The sequence below is a fragment of the Typopeltis vanoorti genome, chromosome 14, assembly GCF_054136105.1.
Source record: "Typopeltis vanoorti isolate ZY-2024b chromosome 14, IOZ_Tvanoo_1.0, whole genome shotgun sequence".
Classification (NCBI taxonomy): Eukaryota; Metazoa; Arthropoda; class Arachnida; order Uropygi; family Thelyphonidae; genus Typopeltis; species Typopeltis vanoorti.
In genome coordinates, this window is record NC_143562.1 from 4,655,522 (window position 1) to 4,677,797 (window position 22,276).

General features: G+C 36.1%; 1 protein-coding gene across 1 annotated transcript; it reads right to left on the bottom strand.

Annotated features, from left to right (window-relative positions):
• Positions 1 to 583: 583 nt before the first annotated feature.
• On the bottom strand, positions 584 to 21,685 carry LOC150099131 (uncharacterized). The gene is made up of 2 exons (XM_090404305.1): positions 21,287 to 21,685; positions 584 to 3,528 (listed from the first exon to the last, which is right to left on the bottom strand). Exon 2 carries the CDS (start codon positions 3,396 to 3,398, stop codon positions 2,307 to 2,309), a length of 1,092 nt encoding a protein of 363 aa, XP_090260431.1. The 5' UTR covers positions 3,399 to 3,528; positions 21,287 to 21,685; the 3' UTR covers positions 584 to 2,306.
• Between the last annotated feature and the right edge of the window lie 591 nt (positions 21,686 to 22,276).

Below are 22,276 nucleotides of genomic sequence, written 5' to 3' on the forward strand. Positions count from 1 at the left end.
AGCCAGAGGCATGTGGTGAGGTTGTCTGCAAGGATAGAAAAATCAGAACTCCATGGTGGACACAGGAAGTTAAAGAGGCAGTGAAGGAAAAGAAGAAAGCATATCAAAAGTTCCTAGCAAATAAGTCAGCTTATGCTCTTAGAGAATACAGAGACAAATGCAAGAAAGCTAAATAAAAATAATGGAAGGACTTTGGCAAGAACATAGAAAATAAATATCAAGAAGGTGGTAAGATATTCTGGAAGTTGTTGAACAAGCTTAGAAATAGAGGAAAGAGTGCTGTAAAAGGAGTTAGAGATGATAAAGGTTACATGAAAACAGGAGAAAAAGATATCCTTGAAGTATGGGGTAATTACTTAGAAAATTGCTAAATGAAACAAGCAGTGATAGCACAGTGGTAAAAAACAGTCAACAGGCATACAGTCAGGAATACACATGCATACTTGAAATAGAAAAAGCCGTCAAAGGCTTGAAATGTGGAAAGGCAGCAGGAGTAGATGATATTCAACCAGAAATGCTGAAGTATGGTGGTATAAAAGTCTTACACTGCATAGTTCAGAAAGACTGGACAGAGGTACGAATTCCCAATGGTTTTAGTAGAGCTCTAATAGTACCCATATATAAAACGGAAATAAAAACTGAATGTGAGGATTACAGAGGTATTTCTCTACTGAGTGTTCCTGGCAAGATCTATGCAAGCATACTTGAGAAACAGTTGAGAAGAATTGTGGAAGAAATGTTGGTGAAGAACAACCTGAATTCATCAAATAGAGGGCATCAGGATCAGATCTTCGCTTTACGACAAACAGCTGAGAAAGCATGGGAATATAACAAAGATCTGTATTTAAGTTTTGTCGATACGACAAGGTGCCAAGAGAGAAGCTATTCAATATGCTACAATTATATGGTGTCAATTGGGCATAATAGCAAGTAATACTTAGTCTGTATTTGAGTTGTAAGTTGGCAGTTAGAATTGAAGGAAATATAGGAAAATGGTCTAATGTTAAATCTGGTGTGAGACAAGGATGTACATTATCCCCTCTATTATTCATTATCTATATGAATCACATTATGAAGGAAAGTGGTATTAAACATAATATCAGAATGGGAGATGTTAATGTCAGCTCTTTGCTTTATGTGGACGATGTTATACTTCTAAATAAATCCGTTACAAGTTTGAAAGGGTCCCTGACTAAATTGAATAATTGTTGTAATAGATATGGTATGAAGGTGAGCATTAAAAAGACAAAGACAATGAAAATAGGTAGAATTGTTGAAAATGTCAATTGTGTTGTGAACAGGGAACCTGTGGAATAAGTAAAACATTTCAGCTATTTAGGCACAATTTTTACTGAAGATGGTAAATTAAATATGGAAATAGAAAACAGAATCAACAAAGCTGGTATGGTAGGAAGTCAATTGAATAAATTCATGTGGAATAAGAGAGAAATTAGTCGGAACATTAAATTGTTCAAACTAGTTTTAACTTATGGATCTGAGAGCTGGATCAGAAGTAAAACACTTGACCAAAGCCTAGAGACTACAGATATGAGAGTCCTGAGAAAGATCAGAGGCATGAACAGATGGCATCAATGGCAATATCATATTAAAAATGAGGATATTAGGAAAGAACTTGACATTGTGGGCATTCAGGAATACATCAGCAGAGCTAATCTCAGGTAGTATGGTCACTTATGGATGAGGAAAGATTAGCAAAACAAGTGTTCTCTGCCAGGTTGGCAGGAAGACGACCCAGATGAAGACCAAGATATAGGTGGATTGATATGGTACAAGGTGCCTTAGATGATAGAAATATAAGATCTGATAATGGTAATATTGGGGTCTTGACAAGTAACAGACTTATTTGGAGGAAAATTGTAGATAGGAAGTTAGTAATGATGTAAATTTTTGATGTAGTACTATCATATCTTGTACACCCCTTGAGGGTACATGTCAGGAATTTGATGATGATGATGTGTTCTCTAACACATTGGCAAGAAAAAGACCCAGAAGAAGACCAAGATATAGGTCGATTGATACAGTAAAAAGTGCCTTAGAAGACAGAAATATAAGATCTGACAATGTTGAAGCCTTGACAGGTAATAGATTGATTTGGAAGAAAATTGTAGGTAGGAAGTGGGTAATGATGTAAATTTTTCATGTGGTACTATCATATCCTGTTACACCCCTTGAGGGTATACATCAGGAATTTGATGATGTGAAAGATAAAAGATTTCTCATTAGTATGAACTCTTGAGTTGCTTAAGGACAAATTCTTCAAATTCTGATAATACTTTACCACATGTTTAACAAGTGACAGATTTCTCATTGGTGTGAATTCTTTCGTGTCTTTTAAGATACATCCTTCGGGCAAATGATTTTTTACAAGTATCACAGCTAAAAGGTTTTTCATTACTGTGAATAATTTTATGATTTTTAAGACCAGAAGACAATGAAAACGATTTATCACAAATTTCACAAGTAAAAGGTCTCTCACCAGTGTGAATTCTTTTGTGATTTTTAAGCCTCTCCATTCTTGAAAATGATTTTTCACAAATGTCACAGGTAAAAGGTTTTTCATTAGTATGGATTGTTATATGCTGCTTAAGATCATGTAATCTTGAAAATGATTTACCACAAATTTCACAAGTATAAAATTTCTCATTACTGTGAACACTAGAGTGTTCTTTAAGATTATGAGAGGATGAAAATGATTTCCCACAAGTTTCACAAAGGAAAGGTTTCTCATGAATATTTGCATGGTGTTTAAAAGCTGAAGATTTTGCAAATGATTCACCACAAGTTTCACAAGTAAAAGGTTTCTCATTAGAATGAACTCTTATGTGTTCCTTAAGGTGATATAATCTTGAAAATAATTTACCACAAGTTTCACAAGAAAAAGGTTTCTCATTAGTGTGAATTTTTGTATGTCTTTTAAGAATTCCCAATTGTGAAAATGATTTACCACAAATCTCACATGTAAAAGGTTTCTCATTTGTATGAGTCCTTGTGTGACGTTTAAGATTACGCAATTGGAAAAATGATATACCACAAGTGTCACAAGTATGATGTTTCACGTTGTTATGAATTCTTAAGTGTCGTTTAAGACTTAACACTTGTGCAAATGATTTACCACAGGTATCACAGGTAAGATGTTTCTCACTGGTGTGAGTTTTTGTGTTCCAGACTAGTACAAGACTGGATTCATCCAAAGTTTTAAGGATCAAAATTTTTTTACTTGGTGGAACTACTCTGTCTTCCTTTTGTGATCCATATTCCTCACATAACTTCTCAGAAGATTCACCTATATTTATTACTTTAGTCTGTGTTTCTTCTTCTTTATTCGAAGAACTTGAAGATGAAATGTTAACTGTTTCAGTTATCAAGCATTCCTCCATATTATTTATTCACCAAAAAGTGGGATATCATACACAACGAACTTCAGAATTGACATCAAGGGCTCTGCATTAGAATCCAGATAGCAATTAGGTTCAGCAAACTTCACTATGCTGCATCAATAAACTTGATCTACCAGGAAGAAAAAATGTAATTCAGTATTCACACAATTTATTTTAAAATAATTCACACTTTTAAATAAGTCAGCTACAAAAAAAAAATTTGAAAATTTATATAGGATTTTATAAATATATAATGTATCACAATTATGTCAAATCAGATATCAGTCAAATTTTCAATCTATAAAGTACTTAGTTTTACGAGTAGAAAGATTTATTTGTTTGAAGTTCATGTTAATTTATTTAAAGGAATTAATTCATAACATAAGAATAATAAGAAAATAATTAATATTTATCAATTTATTTGCTGATATTTCAACAGTATTATATCTAGCATCTTCAGAGCACAAAAATAGTATGCTACAATACATGAAACAACATAAATTTAATCAATGGACAACACAATTAACTAAATTCCTAATCATTCCTAAACTAAATTCCTATTGTTGGATAAAGGGCAAGAGAGAGAAAAGAGAAAAAATAAATATTATTTTGATCTTAAAATGACTGTCTTCCAGATTATTGGTAAACAGTGATACAGCATTATTCTTGCTGAGGTTTGGGGAATACTTTAAAGCTGAGGTTGATTCTAGAAATAATCTATCTGGGTTATGACTTCTCTGCAGCACTTTTGTTTTCTTCCATTTTTGTCAAGCCTTGTCAAAGCAATAATTCTTTAATGGCTTATGCCAACAGTTCTTCCTGTTTGTCCATAGTAAGCCAGGTCGAATATAGGTTAAGTATGTATGGCTAGTTGAACCTTCCTATCTATTAAATTCTAAGATCCCTTTGGCCTATTCAAATCATTCCGAAAGTACTGCATATATGCTGCATTCCTGATTGCCCTGCCTTTCTTTGAATCAGTAGCAGAGAGTTGCATGTCATCTGCGAGATCCTTCACATTAGCATTTATGAAAAGATTGAATAACAATGAACCAAGGAATGATCACTGTGGTACAACATTGGTCACCTTAAGTTATGCAGACTCACATCCCCGACATAGCACTTTCTGATGTCTGTCAGTTATCCAATTTATGTGACAGATTCCCATGATGCATCAAAAATCTTTACGAAGTCTATAAGTGTCACGGTGTGTCCATTCTCTTCATCATACATCCATGCTGTTCATTGTAAAGCAGATTCTCTATCAACCCATTTCTGTAATAGAGGCTCTTGCTAACTTTTCCAAAATCTTCACCATCATTCCAGATATGTCAGTACTTGGACACATGAGTCTTTTCACCATCTTCTGAAATGGAATTATCATGCATACTCTCCACTGTACTGAGGCTCAAATTATATAGCATGGTCATGTCATGGCATGTCAGTTCAGCTGAATATTTTTTAGCATCTGTGCTGATATCTCATATGTTCCTATTCTCAAATTCTTATCAGTTGGGCACTAGAAATAGAGATCTCAGACCAGTGAACCTATGGTTTTTACTTTAATTAAATCAATAAACATCTTTTAGCTTTTTTTATGTAATTATTTGTCGATGTAAACTATAAATACATTATTTTAATTTTGCATGGATTTTAATGAACTTTAATTCTTGGGGGAAAAAAAAAGGTATTCAGAATTAATAGTTTTTAGCACAATTTCATATATAAAAAATGTTGACTGGCATATTTTGTTAAAAATTCAACTAATTAATTAATTTATTTATGATTAAATAATGAAATAATTTAATCGTAAATTAAATTATTTCATATTAAAAGCAAACGGTCATCTCTACCTATAGGTAACTATAGGTAGAGATGACCTTGCTAATGCTTCTGCCTCTTATCTCCACTTGGGCCTGGCTCCCACTGAAGAGACCTCAATAAAGGTCAAAACTAGTCTGGGTAGTGGCCCTTCCCTTAATGCATAACATTATACATATCCGCAAGGAGATGTGTTTTGCATTATGGGAGATACTGAGATAGGAGTGACGTTAGCTTGCTACACCTTTGCAACGAGTTGGCCGTTGTTGTACTACCTTACCCCAGTCCTGAAGATACTTTCAAGTGCAAACTTTGATTGCTTACACTTGGATAAAGGATTAAACTAAATTTATTATGGTTTCGTGGCAGCAGCAAATCATCTCGTAAAATTTGTTGCACATGTTATGTATATTTCTCAAGTTTGTCTATATTTCGCTCCGTTTTCCAAGAATTTTATTTTGTTTACTGAGACTCAGTATACATAACATCTGATCATTATCAGAATTATCCACAATTTCGGATTTCCTGAGTTTTTTTTTTTTTTTTTTTTTTTTTTTAAGTAGCAGTTCTTCTGTCTTATCAATCTCACATATGCTGGTATTTTGTTGTAGATCATCAACGTTTTATAATACACAGAATATTCATTTTTATTTAGGAATAGATAAGGTATAGTTTCTGGGAAAATTCCCATGCTACCCCTCTTAAACACTATCATTATAATTACAGCTATTATAGCCTGTTTAGGAATAGATATTTTTTACTGTCTGTTGTTTCTGAAGACTAGAATAAAAATGTCTCTATATACTGTTAAAATGCTTTGCAACCTCAACAGATGCTATACTGCACAAGCAAAAGAAAAAACAATTAGCATTTTTCTCCTAACATCCACTTTCAAATTTTCAGTTCCAGAAAAGATGCGTAACAACTAATATACATCAGATACGAAAAGCCATCAACTCATGACAAGTGACAATGTTCAATTGGATTGGTTGGCACAATAACGAATCACAGATGCTAGGTGCTGAGTGGGCTCAAAATTTTAGCTCACCCAGCCCTGCCTTCCCAGTGGTTTAAAAATATTAGAAAGCTAAGAATTTCAACTGCTGTGCCCTCTTTACATCTTTTCGAATGGCTCAAAGGTATGCATTTCGAAAGCACACCCAGGCTATTAACGCGAATGTGATGCAATGTTTACGCTGTGAAAAGTGCCCTCTTCATGAATTATTATTATTATTATTATTATTATTATTTTGGGCGATTCCAGGAGTCCTTAGACTCATCGAGGGAGGCCCTAAACATCATGTCCACACAACTATGCGATTACATTCTCACAGTATCAATCATACCTTGCCTTGAACTCGTTCACCGTGATAGCACCCACAACAGACTCTGGCAGCTTATTCCACTCATTTACCACTCTAAAAGTAAAGAACCCAGCTCTAACACCCCTGCTAACCACACTCTTGCCCAGCTTCCATAGGTGTCCCCTAGTTCTCCCACCACCAGTCCTGATCTCAAAGATATCCTCTGAATTAATCCTATAGAATCCCTTTAGCAATTTGGATGTCTCAATCATATCTCCCCTTTTCCGCCTATCAACTAGTTTCTGCAACCCACATATCTTCAACCTGTTCTCATATGGTTCATTCCATAGACCTGTTATCATCTTAGTTACTCGCCTCTGGATCCTCTCCACCTCCTCCCCATCAAGAAGGAACCAAGGTGACCAAATCTGGGCACAGTAGTCGAGATGAGAGCTTATCAAGGCTCGGTACAGAGGTACAATAACTTGCTTGTCTCTGCTCGTCAAGGTATTTTTCAACAACCAAGTGAGTTGATGAGCTGATTTAGCTACTTTTGCAATGTGCCCTCTAAACTTCATCTCCCTATCCACCAACACTCCCAAGTCCCTGGCCTCATCAATCTCTTGGAGTACAGTTCCACCAATGTGGTATACTGCTGCTAATCTTTTCACCCTAAAATGCATAACCTTACATTTTGTCACATTAAATTGACATCCATTCTCCTTAGCCCAGAACTCCAATCTATCTAAGTCATCCTGCAAGACTTTGACATCTTCTGCATTCACTATTGCCCTACCCAACTTTGTATCATCAGTGAACAAATGAATTGTTCCACTTAGATCCTTCCCTATATCGTTAATGAACAGATTAAACAGCAGTGGTCCAAGAACAGAACCCTGCAGCACACCACTAGTCACAGGCCGTCTTTTGGACTCTACTCCTGAATAAACTACTCTTTGATATCTCTCCATCAACCAACCACCTATCCATCTCACTAACCCTATATCCATTCCGATATGTTGTAGTTTACGGATAAGTATTCCATGTAGTATCCTGTCAAACGCCTTTGCAGGTCCAGCAGTATCACTGTAAACCCATTTCATTTATCCAGTTCAGCCGTCACCTTGTTATAAAACTTGAGCAAGTTACTGAAGCATGATCTACCCTTCACAAAGCCATGCTGTACCCCGTACAGTATCTCATTTTCATCAATTCATTCCTGTATTTTTCCCTTGACTACTTTCTCCAAGACCTTGACAACGACTCTTGATATGCTGATCGGTCGGTAATTTGCAACCGTAGTCTTGGATCCTCCTTTATGCAGTGAAACTATTTTCCCTTCTTTCCACACCTTCGGGACTAAACCAGACCTGAGATTCAGATTAAACAACATGGTCAAGGGCATTGATAATTCCTTAGCCGCTTCACGCAAGACCCATACCGGTATACCATCCAATCCCACAGATGTGTTCACATTAAGGTTCTGTAATAGACTAGCCACCTCCACTTCATTCATCACTATTCCCGTATAAACTAATGGTTCTTTCATTTTTTCAATGTCACCACCTGGATGATATGCTTTTGCAAAGTGGGCACTCAGTAACTCCACTATATCGACTGATTCAGTGACCTCCTTACCATCGTCATTCCTTAAAATCATTTTGCCGTGTACAGTTTTTTTCTTGCTTGCAGCATATTGAAAGAACTGTTTGGGATTCTCTTTTGCTTGCATAGCTAGTTTCCTTTCATAATCCGCTTTTGTTTTTTTTACCACACTCGTTACCTTTCTGGCCTGCACTTTATACCGTTAGTGTGCCTGCAGGTCACCCCTTTCTTTAAATTCCCTCCACAGTTGTTTCTTTTTTTGCAGCTCAAGCTTATTGGTGTTATTCATCCATTTAACCCCTACTTGTTTTACTATTCGGACCCTTGGTATACAATCAGCCATAACCTCCTGTAAATGCTCTTTGATCACTTCCCATGCTCTATCGACATCCAGCCCGTGCGGTTGTACATGCCATGGCACTGATCCAAGCAATCTCCTAAGCTTGTCATACTTGCCAGCATGGTAATTCCACATATATCCTGTCTTAATCGAAAATTCCACACCTTTAACCACTTCCCACGCCAAGACCTTATGATCACTCTCACCAATAGGTGGCAACATGGTCATATTCATTACAGTCAAATTCTCAGATGCTATTACCAGGTCAAGCACTCTCACACCCCTAGTATTTTCAATTACATGCTGTCTCAGATAGTTATCCCTTAATAATTGAATAAAATCCATTTCCTTCCTCACATGTGTCCTCTCCTCCTTCCAATCAATGTTACCATAGTTGAAATCCCCCATAATAATTACCCTCCTTCCACTCATTTCATCAATTTCCCTATGCATACTATCTCCACCATCTATTCCATCACCTGGTCTATAGCAGCGCCCAACTGTATATTTTATTCTGCCAGTCTCAATCTCACACCAAACAGCCTCAAATGAGCTCCTTTCACTATCCTGCGATACAACTTCAATTCTCCTTGGCTGCAGTTCATCAGCTATCATCAATAATACTCCTCCGCCCATTTTATTCTCTCTGTCCCTCCTAAACACACTATAACCTACACATTCTATCCCACTAACTATATCATCTTCCGTCATCCATGTTTCACTAATGCCAATAACCTGTGGCCAGGAAGAGCCAATCAAGGCCAAAAATTCTTCCTTCTTGTTCCTAATACTCCTGGTATTAGTATACATGAAATGCAGTGATCCCTTAGTCCCCCCCCCATATTGATGCATTATTCTAAATGACCCATTCCCATTTTTTGTCCTTAGTGCTGGCTCGGGTACATTATATACATTCTTACACTCATCTGTCTCACTGATGTCTGCATATCCATTCTCCCCCCTCCTTGGTAGTTGTAGTTTCCCTGGTTTTGCACATCCATTTTCACTTCATTCAGCAACACTCTTTCCAGTCTCCGCACACCAAGTCCATTTAAATGCAGGCCATCCATCTTGTATAAGTCCTTTCGCCCTTCAAACTCATTCCACACCACACCGTCTGCATAACCTGCGCATAATGTCATTTGCGATTATGGCCCTCCTTCTAAACTCCTCTCTGTCATACCGCGGCAACAGACTAACCATTCTAACTCTGTCACTCTTTTCTTTCGCTACCTTTAACAATAGTTTCAAGTCCTCTCTCATAAAAAATTTATCACCTTTCAATTCATTCGTACCCGAATATGAAGCACTAATACTTTATTACTCTCCTGAAGAGGACAATGAAACATTAGTACAATATATTGTGTTCAATTTTAGGAATCGCACGAAGTCTGCAAACAATTGGGGGAGTCTTTAATGGGAATAAATGCAAAAATATAATATGGGTGATACTGATATTTCGTGGATGAATGATGCACACCTAGTCCACCTGGAATATTCGCCCCTGGTAGGAGAGTATTCTACTACAATCTACTATGCACTGCCTCCCTGACTACTTAATTGTCTCACTACACAGAACTACAACCACTGCCACCAATCACTAACAAAATAAGTATTTTTTGTTTGTAAATTGCATGTGTTCTGATACCTGATTTTTCTGATATCCGACTAATGACTTCACATCAATTGCTTAATATCCCATAATGCAAGGCATGTTCTTACGGACACATATCAAAACTGGTCTGGGTAGTGGCCCTTCCCATTATGCATAACATTATACATGTCTGAAAGAATATTTACCTTGCATTATGGGATATTAGGACAATTGATGTGAAGACATTAGCTCCTATATATAAAGTAGCCCAGTTATGAAGATATTAATACACAAACTTTGTTTGCTTATAAGTGAATAAAGGATGAATCTAAAAATTTAATTTCTTGGCATCTTTAATTTATAGTACAAGAAAGTGAAAAAAAAACTTTCAAGAGATATTGTGTGTATAAAGGATAGTGTTCGCCTCTGGTGATGAGTCTTCTTCACTTCATAGAAATATCTATATAATAATATTAATAATTTATACATCAGGACAATTTTTCTAAGGTTACTATAAGTTTTTAGTGCATTAATAATAAATAAATCATTTGGTTGATAAATATTTTCATGTGTAATTTAATTATTAATAATATTTTTGAAGATTTTTAGGATGTATTAAATGTATATATTTCAACTGTTTTATCCATTTTTGTATAGTTTCACAACTCTGACATTGGGAGTGGGGTTCTTCTGAACCTCACCCCACCTCCAACAGCCAGTCCTACTCACAGATAAGGCAGGAGGAGGTAAAAGGACACTTCCCCATAAAACTTCTCTGATTATGCAAACCAAGAACCCAAAAACACAAGTATAATACGTGTCAGGTGTGTTGGCTTGCAGGATTTCTAATGACTGCTATTCAAGTTGGCCAGAGGATAATGCATGGATAAAGGGTAAAGCCTACAGGAACCTTTGAAACAGATGAGGTAACTACTTTTAATTAAACATAAAAGGAATTACAAAATGAAATGTTAGAACTATGTTTCAAATTTGAAAGACAAAGGAAGTTATAAAGGAAATGGGAAAGTATGGAATAGATTATTATTATTACTCAGGCCTCCATGGAGTCAAAAGACTCATTGTGGGAGGTCCTTCCTAAGAAACACAGTCTATCAAGACTCATCAAGGGGAGGCAACCTCCCCCCTAAGAAACACAAAGTCTATCATACCACTCCTTGAACTCATTGACTGTTCTCGCTCTCACCACTGAATCAGGCAATGTATTCCATGGTTCAACCATCCTCCATGCAAAGAAACCACTCCTCACCCTCTTGTTCACAGTTTCCTTTCGTAACTTCCAAGGATGGCCTCTTGTCATCAGAATTCATCATTTCAGAATAATTGAGTTGATATGGACTGGCTTTGGAAGAAGTGTAAGTAGATATCAAATGTTGTATTCTCAATCAGATGAAAATCATAAAAGAGGCATAGCACATATATTTAGCGCAGAGACAAGTAAAAGTTTGATAAATTGGAAGTCCATATGTGAGTAAATAATAGAAGCTAGTTTACATTCAAGATGTATTAAATTAACCAGAATACAAGTATATGCACCAATAAATGAGAAGGCTCTTGAAAAGAGAGAGAGAATTTTTATGATAAGTTACAAAATCAAGGAAGCAGAGGGTTACAAGTGGGGTCCCACAGGGCTCAGTGCTGACACCTATATTGTTTAATCTTAATATCAATGACATTGTCAGTGGATTGCAAGGGGATATTCAGTTGTTTGCAGATGATGCAAAGCTAGGCAGGATCATTAGTAATAGTGCAGATGCGGCAGTCCTGCAAGAGGATTTGAATAAGATAGATAGATGGGCAAATGAATGGGGATGTTGGTTTAATGCAGCAAAATGTAAGGTCTTGAGGTTTGGGAAACATCGATGGGACACTGCATACTCTATGGGAGGAGTTATACTGGAGGAAGTAGGGGAGACAAGAGATCTGGGGTTGATGATTGATAGAAACCTAAAATTTTGGGGACATATTGCAAAGGTGGTGAAGGTAACACAGACGATTGCTGCAATAATGAGAAGGGCGCTGACCTGCAGAGATAAAACAGTTATCATTCCGCTGTATAAGACCCTAATCAGACCACACTTAGACTATTGTTCTCAGATTTGGTCCCCAGGATTTGAAGGGAATAAATTAACTGTGGAAAGGGTACAAAGATGGTTTCAGGACTGCACAATGACAGTTATGAGGTTCGGCTGAATGAATGTGGACTGCAGAGTTTGGTGGATAGAAGAAGGTGAGGTGATATGATTGAGACTTTTAAACTGTTGAGGGGTGGGGAGTTCTTTCGGTTGGTTGAACAGCGGGAAGGAGTGATGACAAGAGGCCATCCCTGGAAGTTACGAAAGGAAACTGTGAGCGAGAGGGTGAGAAGTGGTTTCTTTGCATGGAGAGTGGGTGAAGCATGGAATTCATTGCCTGATGGAGTGGTAAGAGCGAGAACGGTCAATGAGTTTAAGGAGTGGTATGATAGACTTTGTGTTTCTTAGGGGAGACCTCCCCTCGATGAGTCTTGATAGACTTTTGTATTTCTTAGGAAGGACCTCCCACGATGATTCTTTTGGCTCCATGGAGGCCTGAATGATAATAATAATAAAAATTGTACAGATTAAGTACTGAAACATGACATTATTATTATAGGTGAACATGAATGATAAAGTGGCAACAGACTAATAAGATGAGAGAACAGTGGGTAACAAATGTTGAAAATTTACTTACTGGATAAGATAGTACAACACTATATTTAGTCCTGAAGATATTTTCAGGCGCAAACTTTGTTGCTCTCACTGGGATAAAGGATTAAACTAAATCTATTATAGTGGGTAACAAAGCATGTGGTTCAAGAAATTAGAATGGTGGCCTACTCGTGACATTTTGTGAAAATAACAACTTTGTGATAGGAGGAAGCTTATTTAAGCATGAAGACATATAAACTGACTTGACTGAGATCATATTGTAATGAAAGGTAATTTGAGGAGTTTACTCTTAGATGTTAAAGTAAGATAAGGAAATAATGTAGAATGTAATCATTATTTAGTAGCAGCCTAAATTAAATTTAAACTGCATGGAATTAAAAAGAAAAATAGAAATCAGAATGGTAGGGGAAACTATGACATCTAAATTAAAAATGTTTGAAATTAAGAAAATCTTTTCTATTGTGATAAAAAACTGATTTCGTATTTTGGAAAATGAGTAGCTAGAGGGTGAGAAAGTAAAAAATCGAGAACAGATTATTAAAATGCAATGGAAAAATTTTTAAATAGTATATAATGAGGTTGCAGGAGGCTCTTTGGGTACTAAAAAGGGAAAAAGATCATTTTGTTATCCGACAAGACCTGGAAACTGATAAAAGAAACGAGCAAAGTGAAAATGATGTTTGAAAGTGCTAAATTCAAGACAGTTAAAGAAATTCATTTCGACAATTATAGAGAGTGAATCTCTATAAGAAACACAAATCAGTTAAGAGACTTGTAAGAGAGAGGATAAAAGGAAGACGTGGACAGATTGGCAGAAGAAGCACAAAAGGCTGCAACATTAGGGCATATTAGAAGACTAGATGAAATTACAATGAAAATATGCTCTGAAGAAAAACAAACAAGTAAATGCTATAATCGATAAAGATGATTTGCTGCTAACTGAAGAGGATAAGACTGTTAGAACAATTTGAAAGAGATGACAATATAACTGACATTATTAGAATTTCAATAATGGAAGACCCTACTGTAAGCATAAATTTAAATATATCATCATAACCTATATCTAAAAATGAAATATTGAATGTTATAGAGAAAAGAAAAGTGGAAAAGCTTCGGATAATGATAATATAACAACAGAAATGCTTAAACAGCTAAAAAAACTGCTTCTGATAATAATAATAATTATTATTATTATTATTATGTGACACCTCCAGTGTCACATAATAACATCAAGGGAATCAATCATTCAGTGTGTGCCAACAGCACTGAATGATTGATTCCCTTCCAACCACTAACTGTGCTCAAACATCGACCAACCTTTGCTGGCAATTGGTAATTTTAACAGTATGCTAGAAACTGAAAAGATACCAAAACAGTGGAAAGAATCATGATAATTATCACAGGATATCTCACTAGATGTGAGAATTGAAGGGAAGTTAGCCTACTTTCAGTACCTGCAAAAAAAAAAAAAAAATTCTGCAGAATATTGATAAATAGGATTAAAAATGAAGTAGAGAAGATATTAAAGAATAAATAAGTTGGTTTTAGAACAGGTGGGAACTGTGCATTACATTTTTACTTTAAGGAACATCACTGAACATTCTTGTGAATGTAACATAGAGAGTCTGAGAGAAATTGTTGGGCTGATTGTAAGGGAGTAAGAGGTATATTGAGAATTAAATAAATAAATAAATTCCGTGTGATGATACTGCGCTCCCGCTTTTTAAGGGAGTTCACAGTACCATCTAGTTCCCCAAAATTTTATCTGGGCTCTGGAACTGGATAGGCTGACGAATCAGACCTATAACCGAGTCAGTATTCCTGATAATCCGTGTGTCCTGAGACTGGTTTGCCTGCTTGCGGGATGAAAAACACCAGATAAACTGGTGGGAAAAAACCCTGCTATCCACCCCCAAGACTGGCTAACTTGGCTACGGCTGAGGAAGATCCTTAAGTTCCTCGTGTTGTCGACGGGAATTGGATCTAGGACACTCCTTCCCCAGGCATATGGTTGCGAAGCACAAAGCCACTAGGCTAACTGCGCGGACTATTGGGAATTGAGCAAACTTGATGTTAACAACGCTGTGGAACTTGATAATATATCACCACGTATTGTGAAGGAATATACCAGGGAAGAGTTGGTATCTGCTTTACATATTTTTTTTAATACGAGTCTTGCACTGGGTCAAGTTCCAAAGGAATGGAAGGAGGTCAAGATTTTGCTACTTCATAAGGGAGGTGACAGAACTCAAGCATCAAATTATAGGCCTTTCTATGTGTCAGGTGTTGTAGTTAAGTTGTTGGGGCAGTTGGTGAGAACTAGGATCCAAAATTAGGTTGACAACAATGGTATTATCTTTGATGGTCAGCATGGATTTGCTAAAGGAAGGCCACGTTTGAGTAATCTACTTACTGCAATAAGGTGATGGTTTCCTAGGACAGAGGACAGGGATACTCAGTAGTATACTTAGATTTTGAAAAAGCTTTTGATAGATTACCACATGGTAAGTTGATAGTGAAACTAAAGTGGACGGGGGTTGGATATTAGATTAGTGCACTGGATCAGAGACTCGCTATCCGATAGGTATCTGCAAGTTGTGTATGAGGGAGCAATATCCAGGAAGAGGCAAGTCACTAGTGATGTGCCTCAGGGGTCTGTTTTAGAGACATTGCTGTTTAATCTGTATGTTAATGATATTGGCCAAGTTTTGGATGGAGATACGTTTTACATACTTGGGAGCAAATGTTGATACTGAAGATGGAACTGTGAAGGCTATAATGCATGCAAAGTCTTACAAAAGATAATACAGACTTCAGATAATTAAATAATATATGAATATCTTCAAACCAAAATAAAGATCTTTAATAGCAATGTTAATGCCATTTTATTATATTTATTTTATTTATTATTATATGGATTAGAGACAAAAAGTTACCTAAAAAAACAGGAAACTAAATTAAATAGTTTTCAAACCAAAATATCTGCATAAAATATTAAAAAATATTTTGCTTGCAACATATAATAAATGATGGCTTATATAAGCTGACTGAGCAAAAAAACATCACTGATGAAACAAATGGAGATGCAAATGGACGGATACTGAGGACTAACAGCAGCAGAGAGATTCCTAAAGTGGCTGTAACATGGATCACAAATGTCAAACGGAAAAGCCTAAATTAATTTCACAGAGAATGACAGAAAAGGAAAGACTGACTGACTGACTCACTGGAACAGCTGGAGAGAAGTTGAACTGGAGGTTCAGGATAGATTTATCTGGAAGAAACTGATCTCAGCCTTATGTGATATGAGAAACAAAGAGAATAAGTAAGCAATAGTTTCACAATGACAGCTGCCTTTGATAATCCTATGATTTCATAGCACGTGTTGTGGTTCTCTGTGCCCTCCAACCAAATCTGAATTATCGTGCTTGGCTCTGGTCACTGGTATTTGAACATAATAAATTAGCCTTGAGGAGGGTGCAATGGCAGTAAACAAAAACTGACCTCTGTAATCCACATTCTCTCAAATGCTCTTCATAAGCAACACTCCAGAGTCCTGATATCAATTTGTTTATTCGTCTTTGGATCCTCTGTAGTGTTTCCTCATCACAATGAAAATTAGGTGACTGAATCTTAGCACAATAGTCCATAATAAACAGTCCAATGCCTTATATAAACAATTAGATCCTTTTCCCTACATGTCAATTTACATTTTATCATAGCAGCAATACGATGTACAATCTTTGCAATGTATGTAATATGCCCTCAGAACTATAAGGTGGGCGATTATCAGAAGCTCCATAGTCTACTTGCATCAATGCACTGGGTTGATGAATTGTGTAGAGAAGATGCTGACAGTGCATGAGAAATGATAAAGTGGTATCTAACACAACCAATGCATAAAAGCATACCAAGAGTTAGGCAAATAAATAGAGTAGGAGTTAGATGAATGAATGATGAAAACAGGTAAGAAGCGTTACAAAAGAAGTAGTTATGGAGGAAGTACAAGACGGTTTGGAATGAATAGATACATAAGTATATAAAGTGCAGACCAGAAAAGTGACCAGCATGGTCAAAAAAGAAAATAAGTATAATATAAGAGGAGATTGGCCAGTCAGGCCAAAGCTAATCCAAGGGAATATTTCTGCTGTGTCAAGTAAGAAAAATAATTATGACAGGTTGATAGCCATGGTAGCAGAGTAACCATAGCAAATACTATAATGGAATTATTTAACAAACAATTCATCTGTGTACATCATAGGGGTGTGAATGTTGCTGTTCAACCTTAGAAGGTAGACAAGAATGAGGAGAATTAAAGGTGAAAGAATCATATTTATCGAGTGTTGCTTGCTTGGGTTAGATGTTCCTAAGCAAGCAGAAATATTCCCTTGGATTAGCTTTGGCCCGACTGGCCAATCTCCTCTTATATTATACTTATTTTCTTTTTTGACCATGCTGGTCCTTTTCTGGCCTGCACTTTAGATTTATCAAGTGTTGTTCAGGTTAGATAGGGTTGTAGGAATAGATGACATATCACCATGTATTTTTAAAGAATGTACAAAAGAGTTAGCCATGCCCTTGTCCTGGTTATAAGAGAGTCTTGTGTAGTGGATAAAGTTTCTAAGTTGTGGAAAGAAGACAAAATAACACTTCTTCACAAGCATGGTTCAAGAATACAAGTTTCCAATTATAGACCAGTCTGTATATCTGCAGATATGATCAACGTGTTGGAAAAATAGGCTAGATATAGAATACAGGATTGGGTTGATGAATAAGATTCTCTATGATAGTCAGCATGGGTTTATGATGGGCAGTTCTTGTTTTAGCTATGATTTTATGATAAGGTGACAAATATGTTGGATAAGGGAGAATCATATGCAGTGATAATCTTGAACTTTACAAAAGTGTTTGACAGATTACCACATGATAAGTTGGTGTACAAGCCGAGGATAGGATTAGATAGATTGGAGATTAGTTCAATGAAGGATACTAGAAAGTTGCGTATGATGAAGCTGTGTCTCAGAGAAGGAAGGTGACCAGTGGCATGATTCAGAGTTCTGTTCTTGGGCTCTTACATTTAACTTGTTTGTTAATGATATTTCATGTGGATTGACTGGGGGATCTCAAATATTTGCAGATGATGCAAAGGTAAGTAGAATTATCAGGAGCAGTGCTGATTTAAATTATCTACAGTAAGATATGAATAGACTTTTAGTTTGGACATATGAGTGGGGTTACATTTTTAGTGTTAGTAAATATAAGGTGTTAACTTGGTTTACAAAGATGTAAGGCTATATACTGTATTGGTAGAGCTGTATACTTCAGGAAGTGGATGAGGTTCAGGATCTTGGAGAGATGGAATAGAGAAGAAATTATAAAAAAGAGTGGATGTTAAGATGGGAGGAACGAGAGACCATCCCTGGAAGTTGTATAAAGATGAGGTGAAGAAGAGAGTGAGGAGTAGATTTTTTACGTGGAGAGCTGTGTGTGGAATGCATTGCCTGAGTGCGTTGTGAGTGCAGGTAGCATAAATAACTTCAAAGCTCATGATAGACTTTTTGCTAGTTGAGTGGGTATCCCACAATGAGTCTATTGACTCAGTGGAGATTATAAAATAATTATTATTATTTTCTTTAAATTCCATTTGAATCCACATTATACTATACATTCTCCCACATCCAAGGTGAACATCCTTACAAGAGGCCATTCTTACCTCATTCTCTGTGGCAAGTCTAGTTTCCTGCCCTAACAATCTGACTTGTCCCAGGCAAAAATCTCTCTACATGCCTATGCCTTCCATGTTTAGATGCAAATCATCTCTCATGCACAGTTCTCCTCTATCATCAAATGAACTACAGACATCACCATAATTAAAGCCTCTCTTTTGACACCTTCTTGCTAGACATTCATTACTGCTGCACTTCTGAACTCTCCATTATTAGAGAATGGTAATATGGTTACTATCTTCAGTTTCTCATTCTACTCTGATGCCTATTGCCAACTGATTCAGGCTACCTCTCAGGTTATTTATACACATTATCATCTCATTCACATTTTCACTGTACTTAATTGTCAGTCATGGTCCCTATTCATTCCTCCTGGAAAGCACTCCTCTAGAATTCTATTTTGCACATGATAAATCAATGAATCTCCATACATCACACTTTTCAAATGGTATTTTATTCAGATTGTTTTCACTATTTACAGTTTTAGTTTGTTGTAGCTAATCTAAAATATATAACTTTGTTTTAATTTTATTAATTAAATAAATTTTATTAGCATATGAATTAAAATAAGGCCACATAAAATAAAATGGGCTGAGCAATTTACATTTTTATACCCTTCATAAGGTGTGGGACCTCATAAACTCCCTGTATATTCCAATTATATCTCAAGAAAAATTAAGCCAATGATGCAATTTGAAAGGGAAATTAGATTCTATTTATTTTGTTGATACAATAGTCAAAAAAAAGTCTGCTATCAATTGTAGAGGATCTCTACATAAATCAGAACCAGTGGACTTTGATAATAGAAGAGTTACATAATAATCAGTCATGAAGATACTAAATATGCAAATTTTGTTTGCTTACACTTTGATAGAGAATTAAACAAGAATACAATGTCTTGACATCTTTAATTTATAGTATAACCAAGTGAAAAAGCTTTCAATGTCTCTTTGATTAAAAATAATTTGGCCCAGCACATAACAAATGATGAATTATTTATAAACTGACTGAGCAAAATATCATCACCAATGAAATAAAAACAAGCAAGCAGATGGAAATGGTTGGACAAATACAGGGAATGGACAGCAGAGATTACTAGAGTGTCTCTGACATAGATCCCAGAAAAAAAAAAGGAAAGTGCCTGAATTACTTGTGAGAGAAGCTGAATGGATGATCAAGACAGACGTGTCTGAAAGAAATTGATCTCAGCCTTATGTGCCATGAGGAAGATAAGTGAGCGAGTTGTATAGCACAGAATGATGGGATTGCTGCTGTTCCTAAAGAATGATATTAGCAATGGTTTCAATGGGAAATAGCCAGTTATTTGCTGATGCTAAACTGGAGGAGCTAAATAATAAATAATGGCAGAGTGGAAAACCTGCATGAGAATTTGAATCTGTAGCCAAAATATAATAGTTACCAGCTCAATTTTATATAATACAATTATGCAATCTAGACTGAAGAGATAAAAGTGAAAAGCTACATATTACACTGATGAGAATGCACAATGAAAAAAAAAAAAAAGATTAGTGATGAAGTACTAATATGGAGATTTCATAACATAATTCATGGGATATGTTAGAACAGCACACTGCCAAGTGGGGACAAGCAAGTTCTTATCCTCAATTTTACTAGTCCATGTAATACCATATCTTGAATACTATGCTCATATCAGGTTATTACCTAGGTTTTATGGGGAATTCAGAAGTGATAAAGGGGATGCAAATGAAGTTGACTGGCCAGATTAAAGGTTTGTGGACTGAAAACTTTGTTTGATACTCTATGACAGATACATTATGTCTGCATGTAGAAGAAACTTTTCTCCATATCGCAAGAGGGAATATAGGGGTACCCACAGAAACTGAAAATAAGAGCATTGTAATCAAACATACTCTTCAATTTCCAGGAATGTTCCCTGTGTTTCAGAGATGCTGAAAGTAGAATGGGTTGCCTGAGCGTTGGAAGATCACTATGTGTGTGTGTCGAATGAAGGAGAGGTAGGATAAGTATTGTATTTAAATGGCTACTGCAGTGAGTCTTTGTACTTTATGGAGAGCATTTAGAAGCATAAATACATGCTTTCTTAGAATGAGATGAAGTTTTCAGTTGTTTCTTTTTTTAGAATTCGAAAAATATGTTTTTCAAAAAATATGTTGAAACACTTTATTATTAGACCACCATGGAGTGAGAACTCTCAATATGCAAGATGCCCCCCCCCACACACACACACAAAGATAATCAAACCACGCAGTAGCAGACTCAGGGTTTAATCTTGGGGGGGGGGGGGAGTTGAGTAGACGATTTGAGAATGCATACGACCTATGACTGAGCATCTGCGATGATCGCTAATTCATAAGTAGTATAGAAATAGAAGACACGACACAACATAAATTAAAAAAATGAATTTTAATTAAGAAAGGGTTTCTGGAAATTTTTCTAGTGTTTTTTCCATTTTTTGTAGGGGAGGGCCCCTTAGCCCCCAACCCTCCGGGTGTGCCACTGAAACCACGCCTTAAAGCCATTTCTGCACTCACTACACTCTCGCGCAATGCATTTCACTCACCAACCACTCTGCGTACAAGGAACGTGTGCCTCGCATCTTTGCTCCCACTATTATTAATATAACAGATTCTTGTTCTACCCAAGTCTCCGTGTACTCTATAAAAATCTTGTCCCTTTCATCTTGATAACAATCCAGCACCCCTTAACACATTTTCTGATCGAAGAGATCAAAGAAAACATTTGTGGTAATCGTAGCGGATGATTTCGCCAGGAAAATAACCTACTTACCTGTACTAAAGATCGGCTCAGCCTGCAAAAGTGAAAAAACTGCCAAAGAAAGTTTCGAACTTCTTATAGCTATTTTAACGAACCCTGTCATATGACAGTTTTGCGCCTTACATACACCAAGAATGCTTTTTCAGGTCGTGTAAATAGTACTATACCTCTACAATCACTACAGCATAGCTATTGCTTTGGTGAACAACGGTATTGTAAGCCCACACTTCCTAGAACCTAATCTGGCGTTTGCCAAGAATAGTCAATTTATGCTGAAGGGGGAGAAAGAAATGAAGAATGTACGAATTGGTCGCCAACACGCGAAATCCTGTCTTTCTTGTCTGTTGCTGTAGTAGCTTGATTTTTGTTCTCGCTTTTTTGCATTAATTTTTTTATTATTAATTTGCATGATTGTGCGCTGCACAAGGGGACTTGAAGATAGGGGCGCCATTTCACCACGGAAAATAATAATAATAATAAAATATATATATATATATATATATAAATTTCTTATTCTTGAATTATAATATCGTACTATATAAATTACACAATTACAAATTATAGTTAAGGCAATAAAAATGAAATTTTAAATCAATCAAATGATTATGAATTCTTAATAATCTAACATTTTTAACTTAATACATCACTAGTTTTATGTAATTTGTTTGAAGTGAAACGTTATCAATATTACCACAGATTTTGTTTCACTGAGTAAGCATCGACTCAGCGAAAATTGTATAAATATTCTCGATTGTTTATTATATTTTTAGTGGAAATTATTACTTTAAGACAGGCCGTGAATTCATTCTTAGGCTGTGCTTTGCCCAGTACCGTCGACAGGGTGTACCATAAAACAGCCTGCCTCACGGCGCTGCTTAATAAGGGCATCCGTTCAGCCGTATTACGGCAACAATATATTTTACAAAAAATACAGCGTTTAGTTAACCAAATTAAAAAAAAAAATGTGCCATTTCCCATTGACATTTAAATATCTGCTTATTG